The sequence below is a fragment of the Nicotiana tomentosiformis genome, chromosome 9 (genome assembly GCF_000390325.3).
Source record: "Nicotiana tomentosiformis chromosome 9, ASM39032v3, whole genome shotgun sequence".
NCBI classification, from domain to species: domain Eukaryota; kingdom Viridiplantae; phylum Streptophyta; class Magnoliopsida; order Solanales; family Solanaceae; genus Nicotiana; species Nicotiana tomentosiformis.
The window spans coordinates 46017723-46035053 of record NC_090820.1 but is presented as its reverse complement, the minus strand read 5'-3'; the positions used below and the strand labels follow the sequence as shown (position 1 = coordinate 46035053).

The following is a 17331-nucleotide window of genomic DNA, read 5'->3' as shown; positions in this document are numbered from 1 at the left end:
ATCTCATGTACTCAATAAATAGCAAGCTTAACCTCAGGTTGAAAGCAGTGACGAGCTTGGAAAGGTCCAATACTCATTTACAAAAGCCAACAACAACAATAACATCATAGTAATAGCAAAAGTAAAAACAATTCAACAATATCAAGCTCAAATCTATCACATTATGAGGAAAATAAGCATGCTTCCCAAATATATTAGTCAATGCATCAACTTTATAGACATCATAAATCAAATGGCAGGAGGAAAATACAACTTTGTGAGGCATGACTAGTATTCATGCCAAAATCGATAACATCACAACCTAATCATCAAGTAACACAGTCTCAGTACATACATAGTGCATGGGACAAATACCAGTCAATCATACTGTTAGCGCACTAACTATTCCTGTACGTGTGCCTGACATAAGTCCCTTATTAAGCACATCCTATGTGCCTGCAACCACGGGTTATTTCCTGACTCCCTAGGGATGGATCCTCGCCAAACCGCTGATCTTATCTAAATCAACGACCAATATCAGTCAGCCTTATATGAGGCCTAACGTACGCGTCACCTCAATAACAATACCATTCAACCCATTATGAGGCTTGGTGCACCCGTCTCCTCATTATCAATATCCACACGACTCTATGGCCCAAGATCAATCTTTAATCTCTTCAAGTCCTAAAATGTAAACATCTCACAGTAGTAACAATCAAAATACCTCACAAAATGCACATTGGCTCAGCTCTCCCCGAGATTTAGAAAATGCTTCCAGATGAAGTGTCAAGGCCTATGTAGAAAGAAAGGACATTAGGAAAAAAGAAATAAATGCAAGCGTAATATCGATGAAGGCAGATGAGGCTTACCTGACTCATAAGTTCTTGCGCCTTATTGAAGAGACTCGAAGCATCACTCAGGCCGGTAGCATCTTTGACTCCCGTAAAGCAACCACAGAAAAGGTCCTCCCCTTCATGGACTCTTTCCACATCTGGGGTCCTCATGGTCGGGGCCTCCTGAATTTGCCCCTCAGAAAATGTAGGAAGGATCGGCGAATTGCCAATTTTAATTGCCCAAGTGAGTCACTTGGGGCGTTCTCTTCATTTTGAAGGGGCTCGGAGCCAGTCCCTTAAGGCACACCCACCGATTGCTAATGTCAGCAAGAGGCATCTTCAGCCTCCGACGACTTGGGGACTTTACTCAGGCCCTCTTCCAAGATCCCCTCGGTTCGAGGCTGAGTTTCTTCACTCCCAACTGACTCAGCAGTCTTTGAGGCATCGTCGTTTTACTTCACTCGGGCAACCAGTGCGGAGCAGTCATCTTTATCTTCTTCTTCCTCTCTCAGTCGCTGAGCTACATCAACGGGCAGAGGGGCACTATCTTTCTTCAGCTTACGAGCCTTACTCTTCATTGGGCTTTGGAGTCTTGGAGGGAGAGACCCTTTTTTCTTTTATTTTCCTTCGCCAGCTTCGGGACCTGGGGCAAAACCTCCTCCTCCCTGGGTGGGGGCCTTATGACAAAATCTTTCCCGAGGCATGTATGAAAGAAAGTCAAGTGAGTATATGAGGGAAACATTTTAACGAAAGCTATCAGATACGTGAAAAAAGGCTTACCGTGATTTTTGGCCTCCCACCGGCCCCTTGCTAAATCTCGCCATGAGCGCTCAGTGTACGAGGAGGTCGAAGCTAGGGCCCGAACCCAGCTCTCGAGGTTCGAAATTGCACCAGGCATCCAAGCGACCGCTCCATCATAGAAAATAATGTTGATGAGAAGTAAAGGAAACAAAATAGTAAATAGAAGCTAAAGGAATAATTGAACTTACGTTTCATATTCCACTTATCGGAAAACTGCAGCTTCTCAATCGGAATTAGGTTGGAAGTCTTCACTCGATCAAACCGATCCATTAACCCTCGATCCTTGTCCTCATCTATGCTCGAGAACAGCACCTTGGTGGACCGACACTGAAGCTTTATTAACCCACCTCAAAGAAAATGGGTTCTATACAACCTGATGAGGTGGTCGAGGGTGAATGTCATCCCTTCGACGTTGCTCGCAAAAAATCGTAATAGAATGACAATCCGCCAAAAAGAAGGGTGGATCTAACCTAGGGTTATTCGATATTGGCAGCAAAAGTCAATGATGACGGGATCGACAGGGCCCAGCGTGAAAGGGTAAGTGTAAATACTTAGAAACCCTTTCACATGGATAGTGATATCTTCCTCGGGGGTCGAAATCACCACCTCGTTCTTCTCCCAATGGCAGTCTTTCCTGAGCTGCTCAAGGTCACCCTCAGTTATCGAGCACATGTATCTCGACATTGGCTCAAACCGGCCAGGGACGGATGAAAGTTTCCCGACTTTGAAGTCGGAAGTGAAATCATACCCCCCCCCCCCCCCGGGAACACACTCCTTAGAGCGCGGCTCCACCGGCGTTGTATCGCCGGCCGACCGCGATGAAGAGTCGCCCTCCTTTTGTGGAACAGTTATACACGTTTTTGCTATCTCTGCAAGTTGAAAGAAGGAAGAAGGGAATAAGGTTTGATGTTTTGAGGGAAGGTTAATAACGAAACCTAGAGATTATGCAACACGAAAAAGCTCAAAGGAAGTGAAAAGCTTTGAAGATTAGGGCGGAGATTAAAAGTAAAGTTTGGACAAAAGAGAAGGAAAGCACATTTATAGTGTCTTTCAGAAACAACCTCTCTACTCTGAGGTAGGGGTAAGGTCTGCGTACACACTATCTTCCCCAGACCCTATTAGTAAAATTTTACTGGGTTGTTGTTGTTATTGTTGATCATAATGGGTGGAAAGAGTTCTCCAACGATGTTTTGTTTGATTCTAGCCTTCTTACTTTATGCATCTGGTTAGTATAACTTTATTATATATAAATGTTCGGATTTTTTCTCACTAATTTCTCCCCCTACTTCAACCCCAACTATCAAAAAAGAGTATTTTTAGATATCAAAATAATTAACACTAACTTTATTGGCAGCTTTTCAACTTATGGCAAATGAGGAGGTCCAGTCAACTGAGTTGAATGTTTTACAACTTCCGGTATCAAAAGACCTTGACGCTGAACAAGCTGATGAATTTGTTCAAGTGGTTGCGACTCGTTATGGTATGCCTGTTGGTCAACTTATTTTTTCCCGTACTATATTACATTAATTACATTCTTTTAGTATACATTTGTCATTTATAGAACACCACAAGAAAGTTGTTTTTAATCAATTAGACATTAATATAATAGCTACAATAATACTAATAGCATGATCATGAAAGATCTACTTTCTACATTCAAAAGATTAATACATATGTTAATCGATCATGTAAAGTTATTATGGTATTTGACTCTATTGGTAGTTCTAAATGATCAGTTTTTAGTCCAAGCATCAATTTGTGGTAATTATTTAAGGTGTCTAACAAACATAAATATCATTTAATGATAAGACGTATAGAAATTGATAATTGGCACAAATTTATCCGTATATATGAAGTATATTGGGATAAACTTTCAGTTTTAATCCCTCAAAGTTTAGTGTGTGCAAAGAATTTGAACTTTTCGCTTCTTAAGTTAGTAGCATGTTCTATTTTTAAATGAAATTTTCTAAATATACTATACGATGTGTATCTTGAATAAGTGAAGGTAAAAGGAATCTATTGTTTTAAATCATAGTATAAATGTTTTTTTTATGACAACAACTATTGTTTTAATACAAAGTATTTCAAGAAAACTGAAATATGTATGTTTTTGTGTGGTGCTCATAAAGTAAATTTATCTCCTAAAAAGAAAAAGCTTTAGCAAATTTTCAAACTATATTTCGTAAAGTTCAAATAATTAACTACAATAGAATTCACACAAATTTAAGTGAGTTAGACATCGTATACGGTCAAAATAGATTTCGGCCTTCATATAATTGATCGAGGTCGAAACATAATGGATCAAAGAAAGACTTCGTAATATCGAGATGGGTTATGAAGATGGTACGAACGAGCTTCAGATTTCAGGTATAGGTCGAACACCGAGTTCGAAGTCATTATCGAGCTCGAGTCCGAATCTATCTATGATGAGATGATTTCGAGCTTAAGGGGCAGAAGCCAACGGATACCGAGCTCGAATCATCACCTAATTCCGAGTCCACATCGAGCTCTAGAAGCAATACCGACAAGCATCGAGGCCGATCGAGATCGAGCTCACATACAAGAGCCGTTGCAAACACACTAAGGGAGAGAATCTCGGCAGAAATTAGAGAAAAGTTGATTTATTATGTGTTCTCCACTATACATTTTTAATTATATCTAAAGTAGGATTCTACACTATAAAGAGGATGGCTACATTTCAGTAGAGGGCAGTTCTTTGGCTTACATTATAATTCAAGCATCATATTCTCCTATACTCAAGAGTTACTCTTTTAAGCTTCATAAATTGATTCATCTTGCTTAGTCCTAAATATTATCTCCTTTACTACCTTGTTTATTTTGCAACCTTTGCAATCCATATTTGATATTTCTATTTATCCTTACGATTTGTATTAAGCTATATCACATATCCTTAGAACTACGAACAAATTCAACTCCATCCGTTTTTAGGGTACACAGTTTGGCGCCCACCGTGGGGCTAAGAATAACAGTGATTATTTGATACGAATCTGCAAAAACATATCGTTTTGCCACTTGTTAACGCTGTTAGAGCTCGTATCGGAGTGCCGATAGATATCAATTCGCATATGGCCATTGAGGCGAACATACATTATGAACCTGAAAATAGCATTGATGGTGGCACTCGGTCTGCAGCTCGAAACACCAATAACATTAAGGAAAACGGCGTCAGCTTGTGTATGATATTTTAAATGTTGCAAGCCCAATATGTAGCGATAGCTCAGTTGTAGAGCCAAACCTACCTACCAAGCAGGTCGGATCCCAGTCCACCCCAAGAAATTTCCCACAGAACATAGCCAGCCATAGTGAGGTCAAATGAGCAAGAATCGGGATCTACTCCTGAAATCGCTAAAAATACTCGAGGAGCTCATGAAACGAGTCGAAGCCAATGATAAAAAAGTAGAAGCATATAATTCCAAGTTCGATCAGATCCCGGGGGCTCCACCAATGATAAAAGGGTTGGATTCCAAAATATTCGTGCTAAAGCCTTTCCCCTCGAGCGCAACCCCAAAACCAATCTGCAAACAATTCTGTATGCCCAAAGTTCCCAAATATAACGGAAAGACCGATCCCAACGAACACATCACCTATTACACATGCGCCATCAAGGGTAATGATTTGGAGGACGATGAAATCAAATCTGTATTGTTGAAAAAGTTCGGAGAGACCCTCTAGAAGGGAGCAATGATTTAGTATCACAACCTACCACCGAATTTAATAGACTCATTTGCCATGTTAGCAGATTCTGTCGTAAAGTCACACGTCGGTGCCATAAAGGTCGCAACGAGGAAATCAGACCTTTTCAAGGTAAGACAAAAGGATAACGAGATACTAAGGGAGTTCGTATCTCTTTTTCAAATGGAACGAATAGATCTGCCACCAGTCACAGATGATTGGGCTGTTCAGGCTTTCACTCAAGGTTTGAACGAACAAAGTTCGACGGCATCACGGTGACTGAAGCATAACCTGATCGAGTACCCAGCTATCACTTGGGTCAACGTGCACAATCGGTACCAATCAAAAATTAGAGTCGAAGATTATCAGTTAGGGGCTGAACCCGCTACTTGAAGAGATATCAATCGAGAACAAGGTCCGATCGGGGATCGATATTGACCATATAACGAAAACCACATAATCAATGAATCGATAGGTAACCCCGAAAAAATCAACAAAAAAAGTGATCGATGTCAAGGGTCTCGGGGGATGATAAACAGAAATGGGTTCGACAAGCCTACCGGATCAAAGGAAGTGCCTCTGTTATCGGAGTATAACTTCAGCATTGATGCATCCGCCATCGTGTCGGCTATCGGATGCATCAAAGACACTAAATGGCCTCGACCCATGCAGATCGATCCTTCCCATAGAAATCCCAATCAAATGTGCGAATATCATGGCACTCATGGCCACAAAACGGAAGATTGCACGCAACTAAGAGAGCAGGTAGCCCGGTTATTCAATAAAGGGAACCTTAGAGAAATTTTAAGTGACAGGGCAAAGAACCATTTCAAAATTTGGATTTTCGGCAAGCAAAATGAACAAAAAGAACCACAGAACGTCATTCACAAGATCATCGGTGATGTCGATACCCCTCAAGGGTCGGTGCTTAAATGCACTAAGACATCAGTTGTGAGAGAAATGAGATCTCGAACTTAGGATTACGCACCCATAGGAACTTTGTCCTTCAATGATGAAGATGCAGTAGGAGTCATACAACCTCATAACGATGCACTGGTAATATTTGTACTTATGAATAAAACTAAATTTAATCGTGTGTTAATTGATCCAGGTAGCTCGGCCAACATCATTAGATTGAGTGTCGTACAACAACTCAGTCTACAGGACCAGATCGTACTCGTGACCCTGGTCCTAAACGGATTCAATATGGCATGTGAAACCATAAAAGACGAGATAATTCCGTCGATAAACGTGGTCGGGACCATCCAGGAAACAAAGTTTCACGTAATCGAAGGCAACCTAAGGTACAATTCCCTTTTTGGAAGACCATGGATCAACAACATAAGAGTTGTACATTTGACCCTACACCAAGTTCTTAAATTCCCAACATTGAGAGGGGTTATAACAGTGTACGGAGAGCAACCAGCCTCAAGAGAAATGTTTGATGGTGAGGAAGCAAATCTGATATCCTCGCCTTCGCCAATAAAGGGATTGAGCTCAAAAGGGGAATAAGATGCCAAATAGCAATCACACACATCAGCTTTAACCCAACCAGAAAATCAGAAGATCGATGAAGATGATGATCATAGGATTTCTCGTTCCTTCGTGCTTCCCGATGATTCCGACGCTACTTAATCAACGATCGAAGAATTGGAGCAAGTCATATTAATCGAGCATTTTCCCGAACGAAAGGTATACATGGGAACGAGATTAACCCCCGAACTCATGAACAAACTTATTTAATTTCTTATCGATAACATGGATTGTTTTGCTTGGTCCCATTTAGATATAACAGGAATCCACCGGATATAATGACTCATCGGCTAAGCTTGGACCCTAGGTTCAGACTGGTGAAGCAAAAGAGAAGAACCTAGTCTGAGATAAAGCACGTATTCATAAAGGACGAGGTAACCAAATTTCTCAAAATAGGGTCCATTCAGGAGGTGAAATATCCTGAATGGTTAGCCAATGTAGTTGTAGTGCCTAAATATAAACTTCCTCGGCTTTGAGATTTTAAAGTGAACATCTCGAATGTTTCCTGCAAAATCTCAATTTTAAGGAACATTCGAACCGACCCTGAAAGCACACTTCTCGGGGTTGAGCTTCGAGGAACAAATACGTACAGAGGACCATTTAACCCATTTGCAGGAAACATTCGAGATTTTAAGGAAATACAACATGAAGCACAACCCTGAGAAGTGTGCTTTTAGGGTCGGTTCAGGAAACTTCCTCGGCTTCATGGTGTCAAATCGGGGGATCGATATTAACCCCGATAAAATCAAGGCCATCGAAGACATCTCCATCGTGGACAGCGTAAAGTCCGTACAGAACCTAAAGGGATGGATTGCAGCTTTATGCCGATTCATTTCAAGGTTGTCAGATCGAAGTCCCCAATTTTTCTCTCTACTCAAAAAGAAGAACGATTTCGCTTGGACCCCGGAATGCCAACATGCATTATAGGAATTAAAACGATATCTATCGAGCCCGCCACTGCTTCATACTCCAAAAACAGACAAAAAACGTTGCTCGTACTTGGCAGTATCGGAAGTCGCGGTAAGTGGTGTCCTAGTTCGAGAAGAGCAAGATACGCAATTTCCCGTTTATTATATAAGTTGAACCTTAGGAGAAGCAGAAACTAGATATCCGCACCTAGAACAATTGGCTATTGCACTGATAAGCGCCTCTATAAAGTTAAGATCGTACTTTCAATGTCACCCCACATGCATACTAACCACCTACCCGCTTCGTTATATTTTGTACAAACCCGAACTATCATGTCGATTGGCCAAATGGGCCGTCAAACTAAGCGGGTACGATATCAAGTATCAACCCCATACGGCCATCAAGTCTCAAATTTTAGCATACTTCATAGCCAATTTCACGCCGACTCTCGTACCCGAAGTTGAAAAAGAACTCTTATTGAAGTCGGGTACGTCATCGGGGGTATGGGCCCTTTTTACGGACGGGGCTTCGAATGTGAAGGGGTCCGAGCTAGGCATCATTTTAAATCCACCACGAGTAACACTATTAGGAAATCTATCAAAACTACTAGGTTGACTAACGACGAGGCTGAGTATGAGGCCATGATTGCAGGTCTCGAGCTAGCTAAAAGCTTTGGAGCATAAGTCATTGAAGCCAAGTATGACTCTTTGCTGGTGGTAAATCAAGTAAACAAAACCTTCGAAGTTTGAGAAGATAGAATGCGAAGGTATTTGGAAAAATTGCAGGTCATGTTGCACCATTTAAAAGAATGGACTTTACAGCAAGTTCCACGAGAGCAGAACAGTGAGGCTGATGCACTTGTAAATTTGGGATCATCGGTCGAGGAAAGCGAAATAAGCTCGGGGACTGTCGTTCAACTCTTGAGATTCGTGATTGGAGAAGGTCATGCTGAGATAAATTCTATGAGCCTAACTTAGGATTCGTGATCGGAGAAGGGCACTTGTATATTGAGTGCCCTACGAACCAAAGCTGTTCGATTCACATTAACTGCAGATGGAACACTATACTGACGGACATTCGATGGACCATTGGCAGTATGCTTAGGTCCATGAGACAACGATTACATCCTACGTGAGGTGCACGTTGGAACTTATGAAAATCACTCCAGTGTCGATTCATTAGTCCAAAAAATAATCAGGGCAGGGTATTATTGGATCGATAATGGGCAAAGATGCAAAGGAGTTTGTTCGAAAATGTGACAAATGTCAAAGGTTTGTACCAATGATCCATCAGCCCGGAGAGCAACTTCACTCAGTCCTATCCCCATGGCCATTCATGAAATGGGGAATGGATATCATCTGCCCTCTGCAATCGGCCCCAGATAAAGCTAAGTTCATTTTATTTATGACTGACTATTTCTCTAAATGAGTTGAAGCACTGGCATTCATGAAAGTAAAAGAGAAAGAGGTTATAGAATTTATCTGGGATCATATCGTATGTTGATTCGGGATGCCCACCGAAATAGTGTGTGACAATGGAAAACAGTTTATCGCCAACAAAGTGACGAAATTCTTCGAAGACCACAAAATAAAAAGGATATTATCAACACCATATCACCCTAGTAGGAATGGATAGGCCGAATCAACGAACAAAACTATCATTCAAAACCTAAAGAAGAGGCTGGAAGACGCTAAAGGAAAATGGAGAGAAATCATACCCGAAGTCCTTTGGGCATATCGAACAATAACAAAATCTAGTACGGGGCCAACCCCATTCTTCTTAGTATATGGCTCCGAAGCCTTGATTCCTGTCGAAATCGGGGAACCTAGTGCCAGATTTTCGATATACAACAGAAGAATCAAATAACGAGGCTATGAAAACTAGCCTCGAATTATCGGATGAAAAACGAGAAGCTGCTCTCATCCAATTGGCCGCCCTAAAGCAGCAAATCGAAAGATACTATAATCGAAGAACCAAGCTTCGCCATTTTAAACTTGGGGAATTAGTTCTAAGTAAAGTCACCCTTAGTGCCCGATATCCAAACGAAGGAAAACTAGGACCGAGCTGGGAAGGACCGTATCAGGTTCTCGAAAACATCGAAAAAGGATCATACAAGCTCGGTATTGTAAACGGCAAACAACTATCAAGCAATTGGAATGTGTCGCACCTAAAATGATACTACTGCTAAGGTACTACCATCCCATATTCATTTACATTTCGAAACTAACCCCTGCAGGAGTCCGATCATGAGCTAGGTTGGATCCTTCAATACAAAGCCCTAGGTCTGGATGCACGCGTTGCACTCTTTTTTCCTTAGACCAGTTTTATCCCAAATGGTTTTTTGGGCAAGGTTTTTAATGAGGCAATCAATAATCGTGCTAAACTTAGAAACAACTCGACAGTATTCGAGGCCTCTTTACAATCGACCTCGAATATATCATGTTTTGATGGAAGAAAATTATTTAGTAACAACAGGGTTCCAATAGGAAAGGTTGTAAGAGCCAAATGGTCAAAACGAACCATACTCATGTAGTTGGCCCAAGCCTTGACGCTAAACATGAACACATGTATAATGACATGCAAAGAAAGTTCTCTTCTTTACCGATATCTTATATCCAAGAAACATTCCTCTATTTTGAGATTTATTATGCAAACAAGATCGAGATAAATCTCTGATTCCAAGGAGGCACTCACTCGACTAATAAGCCTACAGGCTACTCTTATTCCGAGTTCGAGCAAGCACTCACTCAACCATTACGCCTATGGGCTACATTACTTCGAGTTCGAATCATTCACTCAACCATTAATCCTATGGGCTACATTTCTTCGAGTTCAAAAAAAATCACTCAACCATTAAGCCTATGGGCTACATTACTTCAAGTTCGAATCATTCACTCAACCATTAAACCTACGAGCTACATTTCTTCGAGTTTGAATCATTCACTCGACTAGTAATCCTACGGGCTACATTACTTCGAGTTCGAATCATTCACTCGACCGTTAAGCCTATGGGCTACATTTCTTCGAGTTCGAATCATTCACTGGACCATTAAGCCTACTGGCTACATTTCTTCGAGTTCGAAAACAATTCACTCGACCATTACGCCTACGGGCTACATTACTTCGAGTTCGAATCATTCACTCGACCATTAAGCCTACAAGCTACATTACTTCGAGTTCGAATCATTCACTCGACCATTAAACCTACGGGCTATATTTATTCGAGTTCGAAAGAATTCACTCTACCATTAAGCCTACGAGCTACATTACTTCGAGTTCGAATCATTCACTCGACCATTAAGCCTACTGGCTACATTTCTTTGAATTCGAAAACATTCAGTTGACCATTATGCCTACGGGCTATATTACTTCGAGTTTGAATCATTCACTCAACCATTACACGTACGTGCTACATTACTTTGAGTTCGAAACATTCACTCGACTAATAAGACTACATGCTACTCTTATTCCGAGTTCGAAACATTCACTCGACTACTAAGCCTACGAGCTATATTACTTCTAGTTCGAAACAGTCACTCGACTAATAAGCCTACGAGCTACTTTTATTTCAAGTCCGAGCAAGCACTCACTCGACCATTACGCCTACGGGCCATATTACTTCGAGTTCGAAATAGGCACTCGACCATTACACCTACTGGCTATATTACTTCGAATTCACAATAGTCACTCGACAATTACGCCTATGGGATGTATTACGTCGAATTCGAATCACTCAAGTCGAGTACTAAGCCTATTATCTACCTTATTTCATGTTTGAGTAAGTGCTCACGCGGTTATAAAGTTTACGAAGTCCAAATTCGATCAAATTGCCTAAATCCTTGTGAAAACATTCATAAGGCATGAATAAAATCTTCACAAGGCAGGAAACAAAATAGAAGCAAGTCGGCAAAAGAAAAAGATATTTTTATATATACATGATTGTTTACATGATTGATTACAATATAAAAACATAGGGCTAAGTTTCTTGGTTATCTTGGGGAGCGACCTATTTTCCATCGATCTCCCCCCCCCCATTCTCTGACCCGCTCTTACTCCCATCATCGTCATCATTATCATTATCGTGCTCATCGAAAACCAAGGCTTCAACATCAGCTTTGAGTTCTTTAGCCCTTTTTATATCTTCAGTGAGATCTAGACCTCAAGCATGGATCTCCTCGAGGGTCTCCCTACAAGATCGGCACTTAGCAAGTTCAACAACCAAATGTGCTCGAGTATCAGCGGTCTCAACTGCCTCTCTTGCTTGGACCTAGGAAGCTTCAGCGTCCACCCGGTAGATGGCCACGAGTGCATCCACATCAACATTTTCCTTTGTGGCATTAGAATCGGCCTTGGCAAGTTCAGAGGCCAACCGAGCCTTGAGCTCCTCTATTCTTCTTGCTTGAACCGAGCTTTTCTCCTTCATACTTTGAAGTTGGTTTTAGGCCGATGATAATTGGGCTCGAGCGGCTTCTTTATTTGCAGCAAAGTGATCCATACCTTCTTTCCACTTCAAAGACTTTGCTTTTATCTCATCGACCTCCTCACGGAGTTTCCCGATTATCTCAATTTTTTGCTGTAGCTGTGAGACAAAAAAATTAGCCATCGTTCTGGTATCGAGCTCATAGGCTTTTAAAAGTATCATTAACTGCTCTAATAGATCGGTCTGATCTTGGTAATCTTTGTCCAACTCAGCTCGGAGGTCGTTTATTTCCTCTCCCATTTGCCCTAAGAGGAGCTTAAGGGAGTTCCTCTCCTCCATAACCCGTTGAAGGTAGGCCTCATATCGACGCAGCTCAGTTCGAGACAGAGAACATGCTTCTCGATGAACTGCCGCGGCCTAAAAAGAATGAAGAAATGAAGTTAGAAAAGAAAATCAAACATAAAGGTAATGCCATATAATTTAAGGCTTATCTGATTCAAAACCTGCTGCACTTCGTGTAAAAGATCTGATACATCACTTGTATCGGTAGCGTCCTCGACACCAGTAAACAGGTCACAAAAAGGATCCCCTCCATCACGAGGCCCGTCTAATTCGAGATCCCCCAAAGCTTTGGCTTCCTGAATAGCCCCTACGAAAAAGCAGGAAAGGTGGGCGAGTCTTGATTGCCACTGTCCCAAGTGAATCACTTAGAGCATTCTCTTTGGTTCGAAGAGATTCGGGGAGAGCCCCTTTAGACATATCCCCCATCTTTTGGCTTCGTTGGGACGCATTTTTGATCTCTAACAACTCGGGGACTCTGCCCGATTCTTTCTCCTATATATCCTCAGTTCGAGGCGGAGCCTTATGAACCACCATCGATCCACCCGCATGTGGAACGTCGGTGGTCTTCTTCGTTCGGGCTGCCAGTGCAGACCCATTAGTTTCTTCTTCTTCTTCGTCTTCTTCTTCATCCCTTTGACGCAGAACTAATTCTACGGTCAAACGAATGATATTCTTGTTCGGCTTACGAGCTGTCTTCTTCTTCGGTTTTTGATCTTCGGGGATAAAGGCTCTTTTCCTCTTATTATCTTTCACCGGCTTTGGGACAGAGGTCAAATCCTCTTTCTCGACGGACGAGGGCGTCAAAACCGCATCTTTGCCCAAACCTATATACGGTAAATTTAATTAAAGTGTATGAAAAGTATATTGTTCGTACTACCAAAAAATATGAGAAAGGGGCTTACCATGATTTTTGGCCTCCCATCGGCCCTTTGACAAGTCACGCCATGAGCGCTTGGCGTATGCGGAGGTCAAAACTAGATTCCGTACCCAGTTCTTGAGATCGGGCATTGCGCCTAGCCTCCAGGGAACCGCTGCATCACAACAGGGGGAATATTAGTGAGAAATGAAATGAAAGGACAAAATAGTAGGAGATAACAGTATAATTACACTTACGCTTCATGTTCCACTCCTCGGGAAAAGGCATCTTTTCGATGGGAATCAGGTCCAAAGTCCTTACTTGAACGAAACTACCCATCTAGCCTCGATTACTATCCTCATCTATGCCTGAGAACAGATCCTTGGTAGCTTGACGTTGAAGTTTTATTAACCCTCCCCGAAAAAATCAAGGATGGTACAATCGGACGAGATGATCGAGGGTGAAAGGCATCCCCTCGATTTTGTTCACAAAATATCGAATCAAAATAACGATCCGCCAAAAATATGGATGGATATGGCCTAGGGTTATTAGGTATTTACGACAAATATCTATGATAACAGGTTCGAGGGGACCTAACATGAAAGGTTAAATGTACACACTTAAAAACCCTCTCACATGAGTAGTAATATCCTCTTCGGGAGACGGCACTACCACTTCTTTGTTCCCCCAGTTACAATCTTTTTTTATCTGCTCGATATACCCTCGGGTTATCGAATAACTATATCTCGATACGGGATCACATCGGGCAGGAACCGACGAACCTTTATCGTGTTTGAAATCGGAGGTAAGAACACACGCCACCGGAACGCACTCCTCAGGACGTGGATCCACTGGTGTTTTATCGGCGACATATTGGGGGGAGAAAGCTTTTTATTTTTGGGGGTCGATTTTTGATGTCTTCACCATTTTTGGGTTTTAGTAAGGTGACAAAGATTTTGTGGTTTAGAAGAAGAATTTTGCAGAAAAGAGTCACAGATCAGCGAAAAAACTCAGAAGAGACGAAAAAGAACTTAAAACATTTTTTGAAGATTGAAGAAGTAAAAGTGACAAATGGTGGACGGAAAGGCTATTTCTAGATTGAAACAATGACGGTTCAATATCAGTGGTGGCCGACCACCGTCTGACATGCATTAAATGCCTTGGTAAGCTAAACCGACAGACATCTATCACGAACGTCATTGTCAGGCTCGTTGCAAACGTCAGCGCTTATCCAATCGAGCCATTGATAAATCATATCGTTTCTCACCACATCCTTCCCGAGAAACGAGGGGACTATCTATTTACGGTCGAAATAGATTTTGGCCTTCATACGATTGATCGAGGTCAAAACATAATGGATCAAAAAAGACTTTGTAATATCGAGATGGGTTCCGAAGATGGTATGAACGAGCTTCAAATTTTAATTATATTTTGAACACCGAGTTCAAAGTAACTATCTAGCTCGAGTCCGGATCGAACTATAATGAGATGATTTCAAGCTTTAAGGGCATAGGCCAACCGATACCAAGCACGAATCATCACCTGATTCCGTGTCCACATCGAGCTCTAGAAGCAATACCAACCAGCATCGAGGCCGATCGAGCTCGAGCTCACAGACAAGAACCGTTGCAAACACACTAAGAGAGATAATCTCGGCAGAAATTAGGAAAAAGTTGATTTATCATGAGTTCTCCACTATGCATTTTTAATTATATCTAAAGTAGGATTCTCCACTATAAAGAGGATGGCTACATTTCAGTAGAGGACAGTTCTTTGGCTTACATTGTAATTCAAGCACCATATTCTCATATACTCAAGAGTTACTCTTTTAAGCTTCATTAATTGATTCATCTTACTTAGTCGTAAAAATCATCTTCTTTAACACCTTATTTATTTTGCATCCTTTGAAATCCATATTTGATATTTCTATTTATCCTTATGATTTATATTAAGCTATATCACATATCCTTAGAACTACATACAAATTCAACTATATCCGTTTTTTGGGTAAACAAACATAATCTTTCATTTTTTTAAATTAGTGACAGCTTTGATAAATGTTTGAGTATTATGAGACTTGTTTTTTGTATGCAGGACCCTTCTATTTTAGTCTTCCTAGAAAACATGGATGTTTGTACACTAGGTGTTGTAAGACTGACAACGACTGCATTGGTGCATCTTGCGGCCCCAAGTGTCACCCTGATGTCTATCCCTGTTCCCTTGGTAGCAGCTCTGGTAGTTGTGGTTCTTAATTACGAAGATAAAATTTGTACTGAGGTTCGTACAAATTACTAAAATAAGATTTGTACTGAAGTTGAGGTCACAAACAATATTTATGATTATATAGATATAAACTTCTAGAACCTATGATGTGGTAATGTATTTTTAAATATTTCTCCTAATTTTGAGTTGTTTTTTCTTGGATTGTTATTTATTCTATCGGACTAGCCATATAGGGTTTTTGTCTAAGATAGCTAGTGTCAATGTTGTATCTTACTATTTCGCTTTTCAGTGCAAGTCCTATTTACTAGCTATCACTTTTTCTTTTCATCTATGTTCTAGATTTCATGGTGTTCCTATTTTTTAATGATTGTTGTGGTGATACTAATATTGTCTCCCTTAGCTTTGCATCTTTCTTCTGGATTTTATGGTGTTCCTATTTTTCCTATGATTATTGTGGTGATACTAATGTTGTCTCATTTTGTCATTTTGTCTTTTTGTTTTCTTAAGCCGAGGGTCTTTCGGAAACAAGCTCTCTACTCCTTCGGGGTAGGGGTAAGGTCTGCGTACACACTACCCTCTCCAGACCCCATCAGTGGGAATTTACTAGGTTGTTGTTGTTGTTATTATGTTGGGTGTGTTTGAGATTTATATAAAATTGTCACGACCAAAAGTCTCAACACTTCGTGATGGCACCTAACACACTTTCTAGGCATGCCGACAATCACATAGCAACTAGACATTTGAATAAACATTATTTAATAAACTGAACAATGGAAATATTATAAATATCTTCTGCAAAATAACTGAAATACTATTAAAACCACCCCAAAAATATGGTGTCAACGAGTACATGAGCATTACTAAGTATCAAAACATAAACCAACTCCCTAGTACAACCGTCTGAGTAATAGAACAGTACTGAAGAAAATAATGAAAAGAGAGTCAAGGTCTACGAACGTCATAGCAGCTACCTTGAAATCTCCAAACAGGTCCTAGCACAGATCTAGCAATCACCACGTCCAGATGTACCTGAATCTGCACACGAAGCGCGAAGTGTAGTATGAGTACAACCGACCCCATGTACTCAATAAGTAATATAACTAACCTTGGGCTGAAAGCAATGACAAGCGCATAAGAGGACAGTCAGAGTCTAATATAAAGATACATGTATAATGATGTGCAACGCCCCGATTTATCATTTTGTGTAATTGCGCCCAGTTACCCCTTTTTATTGCTTCACACATGTGTGGTTATGCTTTTATGACTTGCGAGTCTGATTAGTTTTGTTCTATGAAGCTTTCGGGTTGAATTGGACTCTTGCTTCTTGACTTAGAAGTTTAAATGTGAAATTATTGACCAAACTTTGACTTTTGTGAAAACGACCCTACAAATATGTTTGTATGACTCTGATAGCTTCGTATCATGATTTCGGACTTGAGCGTATGCCCATAATTGATTTTGAAAGTCTGTAGGTTGATTTTTGTTGACTTGCCGAAATTTGGCAATTTAAAGTTGAAAATGTGGATATTAGGTAAAATTTTAGCTATCTAGCTCAGAATTTAATTTTGGGATTTAGAATATGTACATTATGCCATTTAGAACATGTCTGCAAAATTTGGTGTTGTTTGGAGTTGATTTGCAAGGTTTCAGGCGATTAGTTGTAATCTAGAAGTTTTTAAAAATTTCTTTAAAAATCATGCATTTTAGTGTTTGTTCGTTGTTTTAGATGTTATTTTGTATTT

At 40.7% G+C, this 17331-nt stretch overlaps 1 protein-coding gene across 1 annotated transcript; it reads left to right on the top strand.

Moving 5' to 3' along the window:
- Nucleotides 1-2762: 2762 nt before the first annotated feature.
- On the top strand, nucleotides 2763-15791 carry LOC104106918 (uncharacterized). The gene is made up of 3 exons (XM_018774387.3): nucleotides 2763-2838; nucleotides 2968-3093; nucleotides 15461-15791. The coding sequence occupies exons 1-3, from the start codon at nucleotides 2775-2777 to the stop codon at nucleotides 15616-15618; spliced, it is 348 nt and encodes a 115-aa protein (XP_018629903.1). The 5' UTR covers nucleotides 2763-2774; the 3' UTR covers nucleotides 15619-15791.
- Nucleotides 15792-17331: the final 1540 nt, after the last annotated feature.